The 15,848-nt window shown below is 39.8% G+C and overlaps 1 protein-coding gene across 1 annotated transcript; it reads right to left on the bottom strand.

Annotated features, from left to right (window-relative positions):
• Positions 1-120: 120 nt before the first annotated feature.
• On the bottom strand, positions 121-4,767 carry hpxb (hemopexin b). The gene is made up of 9 exons (XM_063466326.1): positions 4,535-4,767; positions 3,727-3,853; positions 3,489-3,646; positions 2,211-2,364; positions 1,840-2,052; positions 1,663-1,755; positions 885-1,015; positions 644-791; positions 121-572 (listed from the first exon to the last, which is right to left on the bottom strand). The coding sequence occupies exons 1-9, from the start codon at positions 4,595-4,597 to the stop codon at positions 346-348; spliced, it is 1,314 nt and encodes a 437-aa protein (XP_063322396.1). The 5' UTR covers positions 4,598-4,767; the 3' UTR covers positions 121-345.
• Positions 4,768-15,848: the final 11,081 nt, after the last annotated feature.

Genomic DNA, 15,848 nt, shown 5'->3' with positions numbered 1-15,848 from the left:
ACAGTAGGTCCTCTCGTGGCCAAACTCTGACATTACTTCATTTTAACTGAATTTGGTTGATTTCAGTTCCAAGCTTGCAGATTCAAAATATAGACCCTTTAATAATAAAGATTTCCCCATGAAAAAATGCTTTATTCACCAAGCAAGTCAAACTTCATTGCAAGACATGATCATTTTTCCAAAAACTGACTTGAATGACGCTGATTAAGGCCACAAGCCAAAATGCGTTGGTCACCTAATAAAGCTGTTCCCTATTACTTTAGGTTTCACTGGAGTCTTCACGTCCAAAAACTGACTTGCCAGTAAATTATTATTAAGGTTTCTTCCTCATTTTTCTTTTTCTGATTAATCCTCGCACCCCATCATTCCTGACGTGATGTTTCGAGGAACAGGAGCAATCTTGCTTGTAGCCAATACCATGAGACTTTCATAGAGGTAATACTGTGACCCCTTGAACACTTTAATGCCATCTGGACCACAGAGACCAGCATCAATGTCAGGCAAGGGCAAATGTATTTCTCGGTTGATGACCCTGGGTGTGGCAGTGAGGTCAACATCACGAATCATGTGTCCTTTTGGAGAAAGCATATGTAAATAACAATTTTCTCCACAAAAACCAAGACATAAGCACTCAGTAACTTACCTTGGAGTATATGAACTGTGTGTTCATTGGGACAGAGGAAAGCGGCATCCACGGTTCCTTCAATGCCTAATTCCTCCCTGAGGGATTTAGGGTAACCTTCAATCAGGACGTAGTGGGCATCAGTTTTATAGATGTAAACCTGATCATCCTGTAAGTGTTATGTTAGAATAAGTGGATTTTAGTTTTAACTTCAACACAGAAATTGGGGGGAACAACAACTGAGTGGTTATATGGTGTCTACCTTAATCAAGTACATTTTGTTGGTGTAGGAGAAAACGGCATCCACCCCGTTTGTCACTTCTTTCCATCCCCTGGTTATTGGAAAGCCGTGAAGGCCGTTACGCCTGTTGTCCACACGCATGTAGTTAAGCCCTGAGAAATTGAACTTGTTCTTTATCATGGCAGAAAACTTAAAGACATTTTTTCCCCATTACAGGATCACATTTGGATGAAGCACTCCTAAATCTGTATGCTACATATAAAGTGCGGATCAACATACTATTAGCTCAGCTGTTTCCTTGTAAACTTTCCGGGTTAGCCTGACTCTCACTAAAGTTCAAAAATACACCTGGCAAGTTGTAAAGTTACAAAAAAAAAGTTACAATTTGTTTGTTTGATCTGTGCAACAACTAAACTGCAAAAGAATCCTACTTTAGCAGTTACATAAGGCTATATGTTACTTAGCCAAATAGCTAAATGCTATTTTAAGTGTGTTATTAATACACACCTTCTTAGTTTAGCTTGGTAACATCATTATTTAGTTGACTGTTAATGTTATTGTTTTTGGTTTTTAAAATCTTACAGTTTGATGTTTGATGGCAATAAAATAACTGAAATATCTTTTTTTTTGCTTGAAATTTTATTGCTTATTCTAAATTAACTCAAAATACAAGGACTGTCCCAAGTTCCCTCAGCTAAAGGCACATCTAGAAATAATTCAATTATAATCTATTTATTCAGTTATGGGAGATCACACTAAGTGAGAGCTGACTGAGATTTTGAAACATATGTCACATTACCTGTAAATAAATAAATTCTGCCTCTGTCATCTGTAGTAATGGCATCTAGCTTGACTTCGCTGCATTTAGGAGCCTTGTGATCACCTCCGTGACCTGCGGGAAACACACAAGATTGCATGTATCTGACGAAAAAACCTCCAAAATGAATCTCTAAGATTCTCTTCTTAATGAACCCACCAAAGTTTTCGCACTTCATGAAGTAATTGCGGGCATCCTTTGGGTACGTGCCGCTAACTTCTCCTGATACTGGGTTGAACCTGGTGAAGTTGTGTCCATGGAAACAGTAGTAGTGTTCTGACCAGCGGAAAGTAGAGGTGCAGAGAGGCAGGTGGGGCCACGCCTTGGTCTTCACTGTCTTTGTGACTATATCATAAACATACACATCTTGCCCTATGGAGGGAAATGACCACTTTGAGAAGGAGATCACAAGTCATCACAATGTTCTTTTTTATTTATTGTAGCCTCATTATATCACAGTACTCAACAATGCTGTCAAAGAATTCATTTCGACTTACTGAACAGTTTTGCAGCAGTAAATGCCAACATACCTTTGAAGAACAGAACAGAGTCGGTAACGCACTCTCCTTGAGGACACTCCACAGCGGCATCTAGATGTGTGGGGACTCCAGGAAAATCTTCCTGGATAGCTTTTGGATATCCAGACTCCAGAGTGTGGTTGTAATAGCTGAACATGTGGTCATCCTGGAAATAGTACACAATAGTACAAAATAGTACACAATATCTGAGATCAGTAAAAGATGTCTTGACCAGAGATGGGCAGTAACGCGTTACAAGTAACGTGTTACTGTAATCCGATTACTTTCTTCAAGTAACGAGTAAAGTAATTATTACTATTACTTACTATTGCAAAAAAGGTAATTAGATTACTGTTACTTTCCCATAAGCACGCTGCGTTACTGCGTTACTAAAACGTGATTTTTTTGCGAGAGTGTCTCATGACAATGATGTAAGCGAGTGCAACGTTCGTGGCAACAGCTGTGTGCAGATCAACAATGGATAATATAACGAGTGCGGCAGAGAGTATGACCGTGCAGCGTTTAAAGCGTGGAAGTACTGACCTTACTTTGAGTTTGATTCCGTAAAAAGTGACAAAAACATTAGCGTCCGCTGTTCACTGCGTGGGAAGAAAACTTCTTTTTACAGCGAAAAAAACCCCTAAACTTCCGAGCAAGCACCGACAGCACGCTGCAACGGGAATGTGAAACTCCCAGATCCTTCCACTGACCGCTACGACACACCTGCACCAGGGCAAACCTCCGCCTGCCCCACTCCTGCTATACAGGTGAAAATAGAACAACTGGACCGCTGAGTCTATGATTTTATTTATTTTCTGCTGTGTTTTACGTGCATCTATTTGAAAGAGTGAGTGTAAACACAAAAAACTATTTTATTTTATGTGCTGGAATGTGCAGAAAATAGGTTTAAATGTTAAACAAATTTCTTCCAGTCAGAGAATGTTTAATAATTTAATGTTTGCTTCATGCGTAAAGTTAAAAGATTAAAACTAATAAAACAAGTTTCAAAAAGAGACTTTTTCATTTGATTACATTTTATATGATGGATTATGCAGAAAAAATAGAATTGGGCTGAAAGAGCTATCACTTTATTACCTATTCAGGTTGTAAATAATTTTTTTAAAAAGTAACTAAGTAACTAATTACTTTTGAAAATAAGTAATCAGTAAAGTAATGGGATTACTTTTGGGGGGAAGTAATCAGTAATTAGTTACTGATTACCTTTTTCAAGTAACTTGACCAACACTTGTCTTGACCCATATGATAGCTGAAAGCATATGAGGATCGTACCAAGAAGAGGAAGATGTGATCGTGGGCATCTTGGTTCTCTGGGTTGTGCATCCGAAAAGCAGCATCGACATGGCCGAGATGGTGGTGTTCATCTAGCTCCTTGAAGAACATCGTTGAGGGTTTAGCTGGACCATAGAAACCATTCCACAGGTGGCCCTCTGAGGAGAAAACACCACAGACACAATATTTTAGAGGATGATTTAGTCCAACATTCTAAGAAAAAGAACATGTCCAATACCTTTGAAGAAGAAGGGGTTTTTTCCACTCTCATCAAGAGTGATGGCGTCAAACTCAATTCCTTCACACCGGTCTGGTAGAGCAGTATCTCCATCTTTATTCCCAAGATAAAAGTAACATACTTTTAACTGTTAATGTAACTTTAATATTCAAAATGCATGTCATTAGACACATACGAGTATTGCTCAGTATAGAATGCTGCTGTGATTGAGATCTAGCTGTTATGTAGCTGACAAACAACGTACAGTTTATGTACATAAAATCCTACCTTCTGGTGCTGGCTCGTCTTGATGCCTGTAGATAATTTCAAAAAGTTATTTTTCTAGATTAAAAAAAAGTGAGTCACTGACAAAACAGCATGATAATATGATGACTAAGCAGTCTTAAATTTGTTCAATTGATCCATCTGGTGAACTTTGTAATCTAACAAACAGGGTTCCAAATGGATGAAGCTGACTTTTTCACTAAATCGCCAACTGATAAGAAGAAAAAAAATCCAGAAATTATTCTATTATTCTATGTAAATAGTTACAGACTGATATTTTGAGAAAGGTTATCAATTTTAATATGTTCCATTATTCCTGAATTTACAGAAACAAAATATGAGTTGTTTCACATTTTGCCTTTTTAACCTCAACAAAGAATCAACACACAGAGAATTCGTACTGCAAGTGTTCACAAATTATTTTAAAAGACATGGCACATCATGTTGCCTTTAAAGCCAAGATAGTAGGAAAAATCCTGCCAACACGAATTGTCTATTTTGACTAAAACTTCAAAATATAAATGGAGCTCATTAACACTCACGCAGGTGCTGCATTAATGAGGGAAAGTGCCAGACCCAGAAGCAGAGTTCTGGTGATCAGCTCCATGTTTCTCTTGCTGAAGTCCTCAGATGTGGAGTCTCACTCTGGACTGGTGCTGTAGCTGTAGCTTCACAGGAGCTGAAGCTGCACTTTTATTCTGTGCTGTGCATGTGTGGGTGGACAGGTTAGGAAATCCTGTGTTCCTGTGTGTGTGTTTGTATAGCCAGAGTGATGGAAGTTTTGTTGTTGCAAAATATGGCTGTAACATAATTATTTATCACTTTTCACTCAACTTTGCTAATTTTTACTCTTTCTGCATGAGAATGTGTGCAGACCAAACTATATTTCTATATCTGCCTTGAGATGAGAGTAAAGGAGAAGAAGATTTACTTTCATTATGGAGCAGATTAAAGTGTAATTATTGATCTGTCTGGTTACCACTTCTAACTACATTTGATAATTGCACGTTGGTGAAAAAAGACTCCATTTGTGTTACAGTGTTTGTAAGAGATTTCTGGAAATACTGCAATTTTGGACAGTTTGTCAGTTATAGAAATACCCAAAAGCTATTGAACCACCCTTGAAAGTGTAGGGTTAAAAAAAATCTTCAGAAATAAAACATAATAGTTGGAAATTAGATTTGAATGAAAGTTTAATAAAATTAACTAAGAAACTGACAGTACAAACGTTATTCAGACCTTCCCAAGCCAACTAAAGAGTTTGATACAGGAGAGATTACAATGAGTTTATTATATTTTGTCATGATTATTATTGATCATCTGAATGTTTTCCAATATTGGAATATACACAAAAAGTCTAAATATCACGCAGGAACACTCAATTATCAAGAGTTACAGATGTACCCGTTTGCACTGTGCTCACATTTTCCAAGCATGCCATATTGCTTGCATCTTCTGGAATTGGGAATTAAAGGAAAATATTGAAAATTTATTCTATCAAAGTAGTAATTTTCTACACCACTCTAACTTCTGACACTAAATCTTTAAACCTCTTCAAGCATGATCATGTCAAATATAACTGGTAAGAGGTACAAGATTTTAGAAGAATCTCAAAAAATGTCAGATTATAACTCTTCTAAGAGTTTAACCTACCTCAAATTATTAGACCAATTATTGTTAGTATATACTACCGGTCAAAAGTTTAAGAACACCCAAATTTTTCCAGTTATTTAATGCAGTTCAAGTTGTTAAAGTCAAATGAATAGACTGAGATGGTGAGAAGGTAAGTGGTGAACTACCAGAGGATAAAAAAAGGTAAGGTTACCCAAAACTGAAAGTTTTTGGGTAAAGTTTTGGGCAGAAAGTAGTTTGTTGCTACAAAAATGAAAGAAAGAAAGAGGCAATTAACAATGGAAGAGAGACAGACCATCATAACACTTAAAAATGTAAGTCTTTCCTAAAGAGAAATTGCAAAGAAAGTTAAGGTGTCAGTGAGTACAGTTTCTTTCACCATCAAAAGGCAATGAAACTTGGGCAAACTCTGACAGGAAAAGGTCTGGCAGACCCAAAGCCACAAATGAATCAGAGGACAAGTTTCTGAGATTTCACAGTTCGCGTTACAAGCGGCTCACAGGACAACAGCTTCAAGCACAGCTCAATAGTGGTTGTAGTGAGCAAGTCTCAGTTTCAACTGTGAAGAGAAGACTTCAAGCTGCAGGTTTGACAGGACAAGCTGCAGGAAGAAAGCCATCGCTAAGACGTCAGAATAAGACAAAGAGGCTTGCCTGGGCCATGAAACACCGCCATTGGACTACTGAAGACTGAAAGAAGGTATTATGCCTTCGAGTAGGCGAAAGGATGGCTCTACAATGTGTGGCATCAACTGTCAAACATGGAGGAGGAAGTGTGATGGTTTGAAGTTTGATCCAGGGTGGGTGACTTGTACAGAGTGAGAGGCACCCTGAACCAAAACGGCTAACACAGCATTCTGCAGCGCCATGCAATACCCTCTGTTATCCTCCTAGTTGGTCAGGGTTTCATCCTACAGCAAGATAATGACCCAAAATACAAGTCCGAGCTATGCCAGAACTACCTCAGGAAAAAAAGAACAAGATGGTAAGCTTGAAAACATGGAGTGACCGGCACAGTCTCCAGACTTAAACCCCATCGAGCCGGACAGAAGAGTGAAAGCAAAGCAACCTACAAGTGCCACATTTATGGGAACTTGTGCAACAGATATGGGAAGAACTTTCTGAAGAATATTCGATCTCTGTTGTAGAGTGAATGCCACGGGTGTGTGTTCAGCTGTTATATCTGCCAAATGTGGCTACGTTGATCAGTCAGGAGTTTAAAATACATGCTTTCATTTCAGAGTGCAATGAGACATAAACCTGCATAGTTTTCAATAAAAAATTGGAAAAATTGGGGTGTTCTAAAACTTTTCACCCTTAGTGTATCTCTATTTTGTTGTATCTCAGTCTTTACCATGCACTGCATTTATTTGTACTGGTAGATCTTGATGCAGTGATTCATGCTATCTGACACTACCATGTGGCCATCAGGGAGAAGGGCTAGACCTCTTGGGCTACTTAGGTTGTCAGTCACCAGAGGCCAGCCAACTCCCTTGGATGGGTAGATAAGAACACGGTGGTGCTGTTTGCCCCAATCTGTCACCAATACATCCCCATCACTGTCGATACAGAGGCCCCATGGACAGGTCAGGACTGGCCCCAGGCCAGAACACACTCCCAGTATTCGGATAGTGTTCCAGCCTGGCTCCAGGACTCGAATGCATGGGACACGCCCAGTTTCATTGCCTCTTTCTGATATTGCCATGAGCCCAGTGGTGAGACAAGCTGCAACCAAGTAGGGTCTGTGGTACCCTGTCACCACTGTGCGCTCTAACCTGGCCCCTGTTTTGGGATCCAGCTTTAAGGCAGTTAAAGTGCCGCGCTTGATGTCAGCAACTAAAAACTCATCTTGACGGTTAACAGTGACCCCTCTCGGAGCATCTAACTCTTCAGTGGTAGAACCGATTGCAGTGCCTCCAAACGTTTGCAGGAGCCGTCCATGACGACTGAACACCAGCACAGCTCGTTCAGCAGCACAAGTCAGGGCAATGAGGCCCTTTGAGTTCACAGCCACATCAAAGTAGTTACAGATGCGGGACGACCTTTCAGATCCTGAAGGAGACACCTGTTGTACAATATTCTTCTGGAGATCTGTGACTTGAATTCTGGCATTACCACAATCCACCACAAATAGCTGCCCTTTGACTGTTGCGTGGATACCACTTGGCAGGTTGAAGTCAGTACGGCCTGATCCTTGTTTTCCAAACTGTTTGACTAGATAAGCTGAGTCTAGGGCAGCTGAACCACCAGCTCTTTCCACCAGCCCCTTCAGACCAGACACAGCTCCCTCTTCCATATCCTGCTGTGTTTCATTGACTCTGTGGAATTTGTCACCTTCAATGGTTGACATTGACAGAGATCTGCTCACACCCTGTGTAACTTGAGTTGTGGCTGTGGACTGTCGTTCATCACAGCTTGTGTTCCCTTCAAATTCTGGGGAGTTTCCTTGGCCTTGCTCAAAAGTTGAGGTTTCAGAGACAAGACACATTCTGTTGACCTTTCTGATTCCACTGCTCTCAGTCTTGTCATCACTAATTAAAGGACGGAGTTTACCATAGAGGTCAGCTGTGGATACTGATCGGCAGTGCTCTTGCCTAAGGGATCCATTTACTGGAGTATTCACAGTATAAGTGTAGCAGAAATCCTCACTGTTGGCTGGGGATGGCGGGCTTCCATTGTCCAATGAAGATTTCTGTGAAAGGCCTTGTTGGGAAAGAGAAAAATGCCTTGTAGAAACATCTACAAGACTGTGCCTGGAGAGTGAACTTTTGTGCCTAGTCTTTGGAGATGTTGCTGTATCAGTTTCTTCAGGAGGGCAGGATGGCTCCTTACATGACACCAAGACAAGAGACTTTTGCTTTCTTTTACCTTTCACTGTGTTGCGTCTCTTTGTTCCCTTTGGTCTGCTGTCAGAGTCATCACCTTCAGATTCTCCTTGACTGGAGACAGGTTGGACAGCAAGGAAAAGGTCTTGCCCTTGTGTGTCTGAAAACACGGATTCCAATTCATCTTGGGAAGACTCGGATACACCACGGCGTCTTGATATGGGAGAGTTGGGTGATTTTAAGTCTTCCTCATTCTCTGTAGAACTTGACAGACGTAGTTTCCGGACAATACGCATGTTCCCACTATTTATCTTCATGCTCTCCTCTGGACTATACCTTTGGCCAGTTCTGTTTGGTTGAGGTTCCTTTCTAATTTCTAGAGGGGAAAGGTTCAAAAATTTCATATCTCCTGAGTGCAAGGCACACTTTTGTCCTTGAGCACTACAGACACCAATGTGGTAGGTCATACCTTGCTCACGAACATCAACTTCCCCTAAGCTTAAAGATTTGGACTGAGGGCTTGGTAAAAAACTGACTCTTTTAAGCGTTAGAGAGATTTCCCATGGCTGGATGATCTCTGCCACCCCTCTTTGCAGTTGATTTTTATTGGATTCTCCAGCTGTACTCCCCCATCTTTGTATCTGTTCCCTCAGCTGACCGATTTTTCTGAGTTGCTGATCAACAAGTGACTGCACAACTCTCACCGCAGCAGCATTTTCTCTCTTCACTTGACTGAGGTGCCGTTGGGCTTCTCTGTGATCTTGCTCAACCTTTTCAAGAAGGCGACGTTCCTCTCGCTGAGCTTCAATTGCAGCGCTGTCCAATTCGCGGTTCACCTCCTCTACTTCGGCCTGCTGTTGCTCCCTGAGATTTAACAGCTCTTGTTCTCCTCGCTCCAGATTGGAAAGAGCCTGTGTTACCCATGGAGGTGGTGAAGTAAGAGATATGGGAGTAAAGATGGACTCCCGTGGGGTTTGAGAAAGTGGAGGTGGGAAAGTCACATCTTTCAGTTTTGGAGTGCTATGTGTCAGCAGGGCTGAGAACCCAGGAAGGGCTCTTCTTTCTGAGTGAGACCTCATTAACATTGTGCCGGACAGATTTCAGTAGTCCTCTTTTTACTTTTTACTCCTTTATGTTTCTGTAAAGAATTAAAAGATTATTCATGTGAATAGAAAATACACAGACTTTTGTAGTATTTGAACGCATTAAAAAATGTAAGACATCTGGAGGTAGAATTCAGAATAAGATGTTCATCCAGCAGAAAAGTGGCAGGTCAATATAAAAGCTAAGTAGATCTGAAGCAAAATTAAGTATGGTACGTCACTGAGATATCTTGGGTCTCATCAACACAGTCTGTGGTGTTTTATCAATGAATGCCACAGTCCCCCCTGTGAAAAACCACATGGCCTATCTGTTGCTGTTTTAAACTGGGACACAGAGTCTCTTTCATTGCAACTTTATCTATCCCACACAATATCCAGTTTCTCACGAGGCTCCAAACTACTCTCAGGTAACCACTGTTCCATTTCTCTGAGGTCAGTGTTGTAATCAGACTTTAACTCTGTTGGAAGAGTTTGGTGACAACAATAAATGTCTCTAACAGGATGCTAATCGACAGTTGGCTCAAGTATATCTTATTTTATAATCTACTGCTTTTCTGCTTTTTCTCACTTCAAATTATTATTAAATCCTCATTACACATGGAGTCCAGGCAAAACACATTGGTTTATGCTTGCCAAGTTGTTCCTCTTGATGTTACTCATCGTGAAATCTTAGCCTCAAATATTTTTTCTGAAAGCAGCACAGGTGCCCCATTGTCGCTCTTGATGGAAACAGCCACGCTTATCTGCTTAAAGCATTGAAACTGAACTCTGTCTTTCAACTCTGACACAAAGTATGCAAGTCACTGCCAGAGAAGGTCAGTGCTTTCAGCAAGCCTATGCGTTTTATGGCCATTTATAAAGGGATCATATTCGGAGCTGGCATTTGTTGGTAGGAGCATGTACTGTATATGTTAGTGTAGACCTGGGTAGGCAGTTCTGTGCTCCCTTGGAACAAACAAAAAAGCTTTTGCAAGGATGAAAGGGGTGGTATCAGTTTACCTGTGCAGGTTCACAATAAGGCCCCAAAGGAAAGATGTGAACTCCTGTTTTGAATGGATAAAATCTATTTACTATGGGTTTTTTATGTTTAAGATTTTCCATGAGTGATTTGTTGTACATTTTTAGGTCAATTAAAACATTATTTTAAACAGAACTCAGATGCAGGAAATCACGGAACACATAAATACAAGTTTAATCAAACTACAGTTTATGCACACATGGTGCACGGTTTATGAATTAATCTGTCGGTTAAAGTTAAGGAAATTGTAGGTTACATTCAATAACAAATCCCTGTCACTTATCTGGAGAGAAGACACTGACTTCTCATGTTACCCCACTTTAATGTTGAATGAGAGGCAGTAGTTGCTAAGTTACCAAACACCCTCCACTGAGTGTAAAATAAATGATACCATTCATAATTGAAAAGATTATGCAGTACGGTCATGAGCGTTACTGCATATCCAAACTAAACAAGAGAGCTATTCAGAAAGCGTTACGGAGTGTAAAGCTCAGCACAGCTAAACACCTCTTTGAAACTCACATGTCCTGCAGTTGGTTGAAAGAAAATCTGTGAGTCGCAAATTGTCCCTAAAAGCCATCATTTGCATTTTTGGTATTTATATAGCATACCAGCATTTTAAAGGTGAATATACAGAACAATGCATACCTTTTTGTCTTAAAAGTAGCAATGCTAAGAGGGTCCTACCTGTAACCAAGGTGTGCACTGCTCCTTCTGCTCCTCACTCTGCTCTGACCTGCAGCCTCTACTCCTTCCCTCCTCCCCACTCACCCTCACCCCCAATCTTTCTCCCCTCCCCTCCCTTTTTTTTGTCCTTGCATATTTCACAGGCTGCATTGTTGTGTTATTGAATTACAGTAAGGGATAATAATTTTAACTTCTTTGAAAATGTAGATCATTTTGGGGAGCTGAAAAATTTATGAGGGGGGGGAAAGCAAAAACAGTTTATGCATGATATATGTAAACGATAGCTAAGAGGGTGTACCTTCAAACTTAATCCGGAGTATATTCGCATTCAAGCACCCTATCAGCAACATGAGACATAAAAACTTCACCCCACCCCCCAAGACGATGAGATTGATGGAGCACAGAACTATTCTGAAACAAATGTAATGTGTATTATGTTTTTGTCATTTTGATCCTGCTGGTACATTTGTGATGATACATATTCTCCCACAGAAAGATGCTGCAGAAATCATCTGCCATCATCAGTCTGCTCATGACAAATGTCTCTCATTAAATACCTGCTGATCTGAGGCAGACTTTAGCAGGTGAGGATGAAGATCTACAAACATCCTGAGGATGACTGCTTTGCAAGAATGAATTCCCATTCAAAAATCAATCAAGTAAAAAGTTTTTTACAGACTTACTCCTTATTATTTTGTAAATATTTGAATAATAAAATCCATCTGCAATTATATAATTACAGATGGATTTTTAATTTTGATTATTTTATGTCACATTAGAACTCACTTTGATTGGACTCTGGCTCCTAAACTAGATAAACGAAATACACAATAGGCATATAGCTGTCTCTAATAATACTACTAATAATTTTAATGTAACTGTTAACTATTCGGTGTGTTATATCAGAAAACTTTCGCTAGGTTTAGAAACACAAACACTGTATATTATAAGCCATCATTTTTTAATTTAATGAAAATACAGCAATTTACTAATTCAGTACATTTCAGTACAATTAATTTATATAAACCCAAATCACAAAAGTCGCCTCAAGGTACTTCATATTGTAAACTAAGGACCTGATGCAGAGGAAAAACCCAACAATCATATGACCCGAAATGAGCAAGCAAATGTCGACAGTGGGAAGGAAAAACTCCCTTTTAACAGGACGAAACCTCCGGCAGAACCAGGATCGGGGAGGGGCGGCCATCTGCCGAGACCGGTTGGGGATGAGGGGAGGAAGACAGGATAAAAGACGCTCTGTGGAAGAGAGCCAGAGATGAATAAGAACTAATAATTAAATGCAGACTGATGCATAAACACAAAGTGAGTGAAAAAAGATGAGAGAAGAAGAAAAACTCAGTGCATCATGGGAACTCTGCAGCAGCTTAGGTCTATTGCAGGACAACTAAAGGGTCACCTGATCTAGCCATAGCAATAATCTTCAGCAAAAAGGAATGTTTTAAGCCTAATCTTAAAAGAAGGGAGGGTATCTGTCTCCTGAATCCAAACTGGGAGCTGACTCCACAGAAGAGGGGCCTGAAAGCCAAAGGCTCTGCCTCCCATTCTACTTTTAAATATCCTAGAAATCACACGTTGGCAGCAGTCTGAGAGCGAAGTTCTCCATTGACGCTTGTTCTACACATCCATTTCAAGTTTGAACCACTAGATGTCAGCAAATATAAAGAATCGAAGGGGAGACTGCCATGCAAGTTAATACAATTTGTTCTTTCTTAGAGCTGTTTAATTCCAAATTAAACAGCTCTAAGAAAGCAATGTATTTTATTCTATAGAAAGAGGTTATCATTCAGGCTGAGTGTCAAGACTTACTTTCTCACCAACTGAACAAGGAGCCAAAACTCCCAGGGGTTCACCCCACAGCTATATTTCGTTTCACACACAACTTAAAGATAATTTACTATATAAATAAAGATTAAATCATTTTCAAAAAGTCATTTAATACTTTTATATAATAATATAAGGAAAATACTTCTTAGTTGTGTATATTTTCATATTAAATAACTTGAGCTATGAAAATTTCCCATCATATAGCATTTTACAGATTTGTCTGTCGGTCAATCTTATCAGCATCTCTCCACAGGAAGCTCACATATTTAACAGATTTGCAACCAATTAAAGACTCACACTTACCTTCCTATTTTTTTAAAGCTGCCATTCCAACCAGGGTGGCCACTTTGGAAAAGAAACTGCGCACATGAATTTAAAATAACAGTAAACCTACAGGGTTTGTTGCTGCTGTCAACAAGCTTCAAACCACGTATGTTCAACAGCTGCCTGTCGATATTCAGTTGCATTATGGGATTTTGCTTATCTAATTACTGTTATTAAAAACCAAATGATCTCACCGATTCTGTGGGAGGAGACTCGAAACCTCTCAGAGGTAACAATTTACAGAAGAAGGTTAAGGAGATACTGGAATGATATTGTGCTTGAATTTGTCCTCAGCTGCTTGCAGATAATTTCCATCTTCTTTTTTTGTCACTCGTTTTTCCAAAATATTTTATTGTCAAGCTATTTTTGCTGTCTCTTTTCTTTTCCTTTCTTTTCATTTGATATCTAAAAACTGTGGCGTAAAATGTTGGTTTGCCAAAGCAAGCACTGGATACTTGTTTAAGATGGCACGAAAGAGTTTTGATATCCATTGATTAACACAGTTAGGGTTTTTACTGTATGAGCCTTTCAGCACAGTAACAGATTCCCGCTTCTTATAGGATCCGGCATCTTCTCACCAATTATCGTCAGCGACCCACTCAAACACACACACTGAGCGTTGCCCCCTGGACACAGATGGGTCCTAAGCCATCAGTGTTGCTGGATGTCACACGGGGTCCTACAGGCTGCCTGGCTGGTGTTGTGACTGATTATTTCTATCTTCCGCTCTGCCAGGAGAGATGGAAAATAATATCGGCCTAAGGTGGCGCTCCGTTATTGATATCACTGTTAAAACTCTCCAATCCAGCTGCTCGCCTCGCCTGCAACATCACCGCAATTAAATCTACACGCCGCTACCAGCCCGTGTGTGTGGCAGAGAGTAATGGGCCCAATAGTTACTGTAACAAAACAATATTGTGATTCAGCGTGGCAGCATAACAACCACACATATAGATTTATCAGTGGGTTATATGACAGGGAAGTTAATGGGTTATTATTAGCACTCTCCAACAAATGGCAGCGCCACAGCAAAGCAGGTACAACATGGACTTGTTGCAAACAAACAATTAAAAAACAAGTCTGTAAGCTTCCACAGATGGAATTAGAAAGGTGGTCAAGAAAGTCATATCACACTCTTCTTCTCCACTTTGCATACAGCAGGCAATATTAGGTGATGAATATGGTAATTGTCCTCATTCTAGTGGGACTATCTCCTTTCAGAGGGGAAGATCTGGTTCGACTGTTAGATTCGATTAATTCCTCTTCATGCCACTCCTCATTTTTGTGCCCCCCTCCACTCTTACCCCCACTCCCCCACCCCGCCATCCTCTCTAACACTTTCAGGCCTATGATATTAGACGAACAATCGCAGAAACAAAACGAGCTGGAACAACCAAGATGGGAACAGATGGCACGTAATTGCCTGGTGGAGGAAGCCAGGGAGTCAATTTTTACCAGTCCTGGGGGAGTTGCAGTTGCAAGGAGGGAAAAAAAGTGCAGGTGCATTTGTTTTGATCAGCTATGGCCTGAAGGAAGCATCTGAAAAATATTCATCACACGCACATTAGGGAGAGGAATTTAACAAAAGCTTTGCGGGCGAGACCTGGGATGCAATGCTGAGCTTTCATCAGGGCAAAGAGAGAGATGTGTGGCTGAGTCAACAGCAGCAGATGCATCACAAATTAATATCATACTGAAGTGTTGCAAAAACTGTCAAACTTTCACATGGTAGCAGTCTGTTCTAAAATTTTACGAGCCATATTTTAGTTTAGGGGTGAGTTATTTCCATGTATCTGTTTATTTCAACTACGAAAAGAAAGAAAAGAAATGTAGAATTTTATTTTATACAGTATAAAATAATATGAGAGCCGTTTTACTGCAAAATGTAGAAATTCTTATTCTGATAAATTTTAAGTAGTAATAATCCTAGGGAAACGTCTCACCTTACGCATTTTGCCGGTATCGACAAATCTCTCTCGGGTCATTAAAATTCCAAAAATTTTAAATTGTTTTCCCACAAAAAATATGTTTAAAACAGAAAATAACTATTTTCCGTTTTATGGAAATATGTTGGTATATTTAAGTGAACAAGCTTTCTTTCTCAGAGTGAAACAAGAATATTTATACTGGTAACAGTTCTGCTAGCTGCCGGTTAGCTTACTTTAATTAGAATATTCCCGCCATTTTTAATTCTAATTAGAAACATCAATCGCACCAGTGGAAACACCAAGATCTCTTTCAGTATATACATATTACTTAGAATTTATGAGTAAAAAACAAGCAGTTATGGTTTCCTTGCACTGACATTCTGGTGTTTTTGCCCTATGCTAGTGATTAGCTAGCAGTAATAATATTAATGGTTACTATTGTTCCAGTTGATGGCTGCCACCTATAAAATTTTAATGATGATGATAATGATGACAAC

The sequence above is a fragment of the Pelmatolapia mariae genome, linkage group LG23 (assembly GCF_036321145.2).
Source record: "Pelmatolapia mariae isolate MD_Pm_ZW linkage group LG23, Pm_UMD_F_2, whole genome shotgun sequence".
NCBI classification, from domain to species: domain Eukaryota; kingdom Metazoa; phylum Chordata; class Actinopteri; order Cichliformes; family Cichlidae; genus Pelmatolapia; species Pelmatolapia mariae.
The sequence above is the reverse complement of the archived record's forward strand: the minus strand, read 5'-3'. Positions and strand labels throughout refer to the sequence as shown.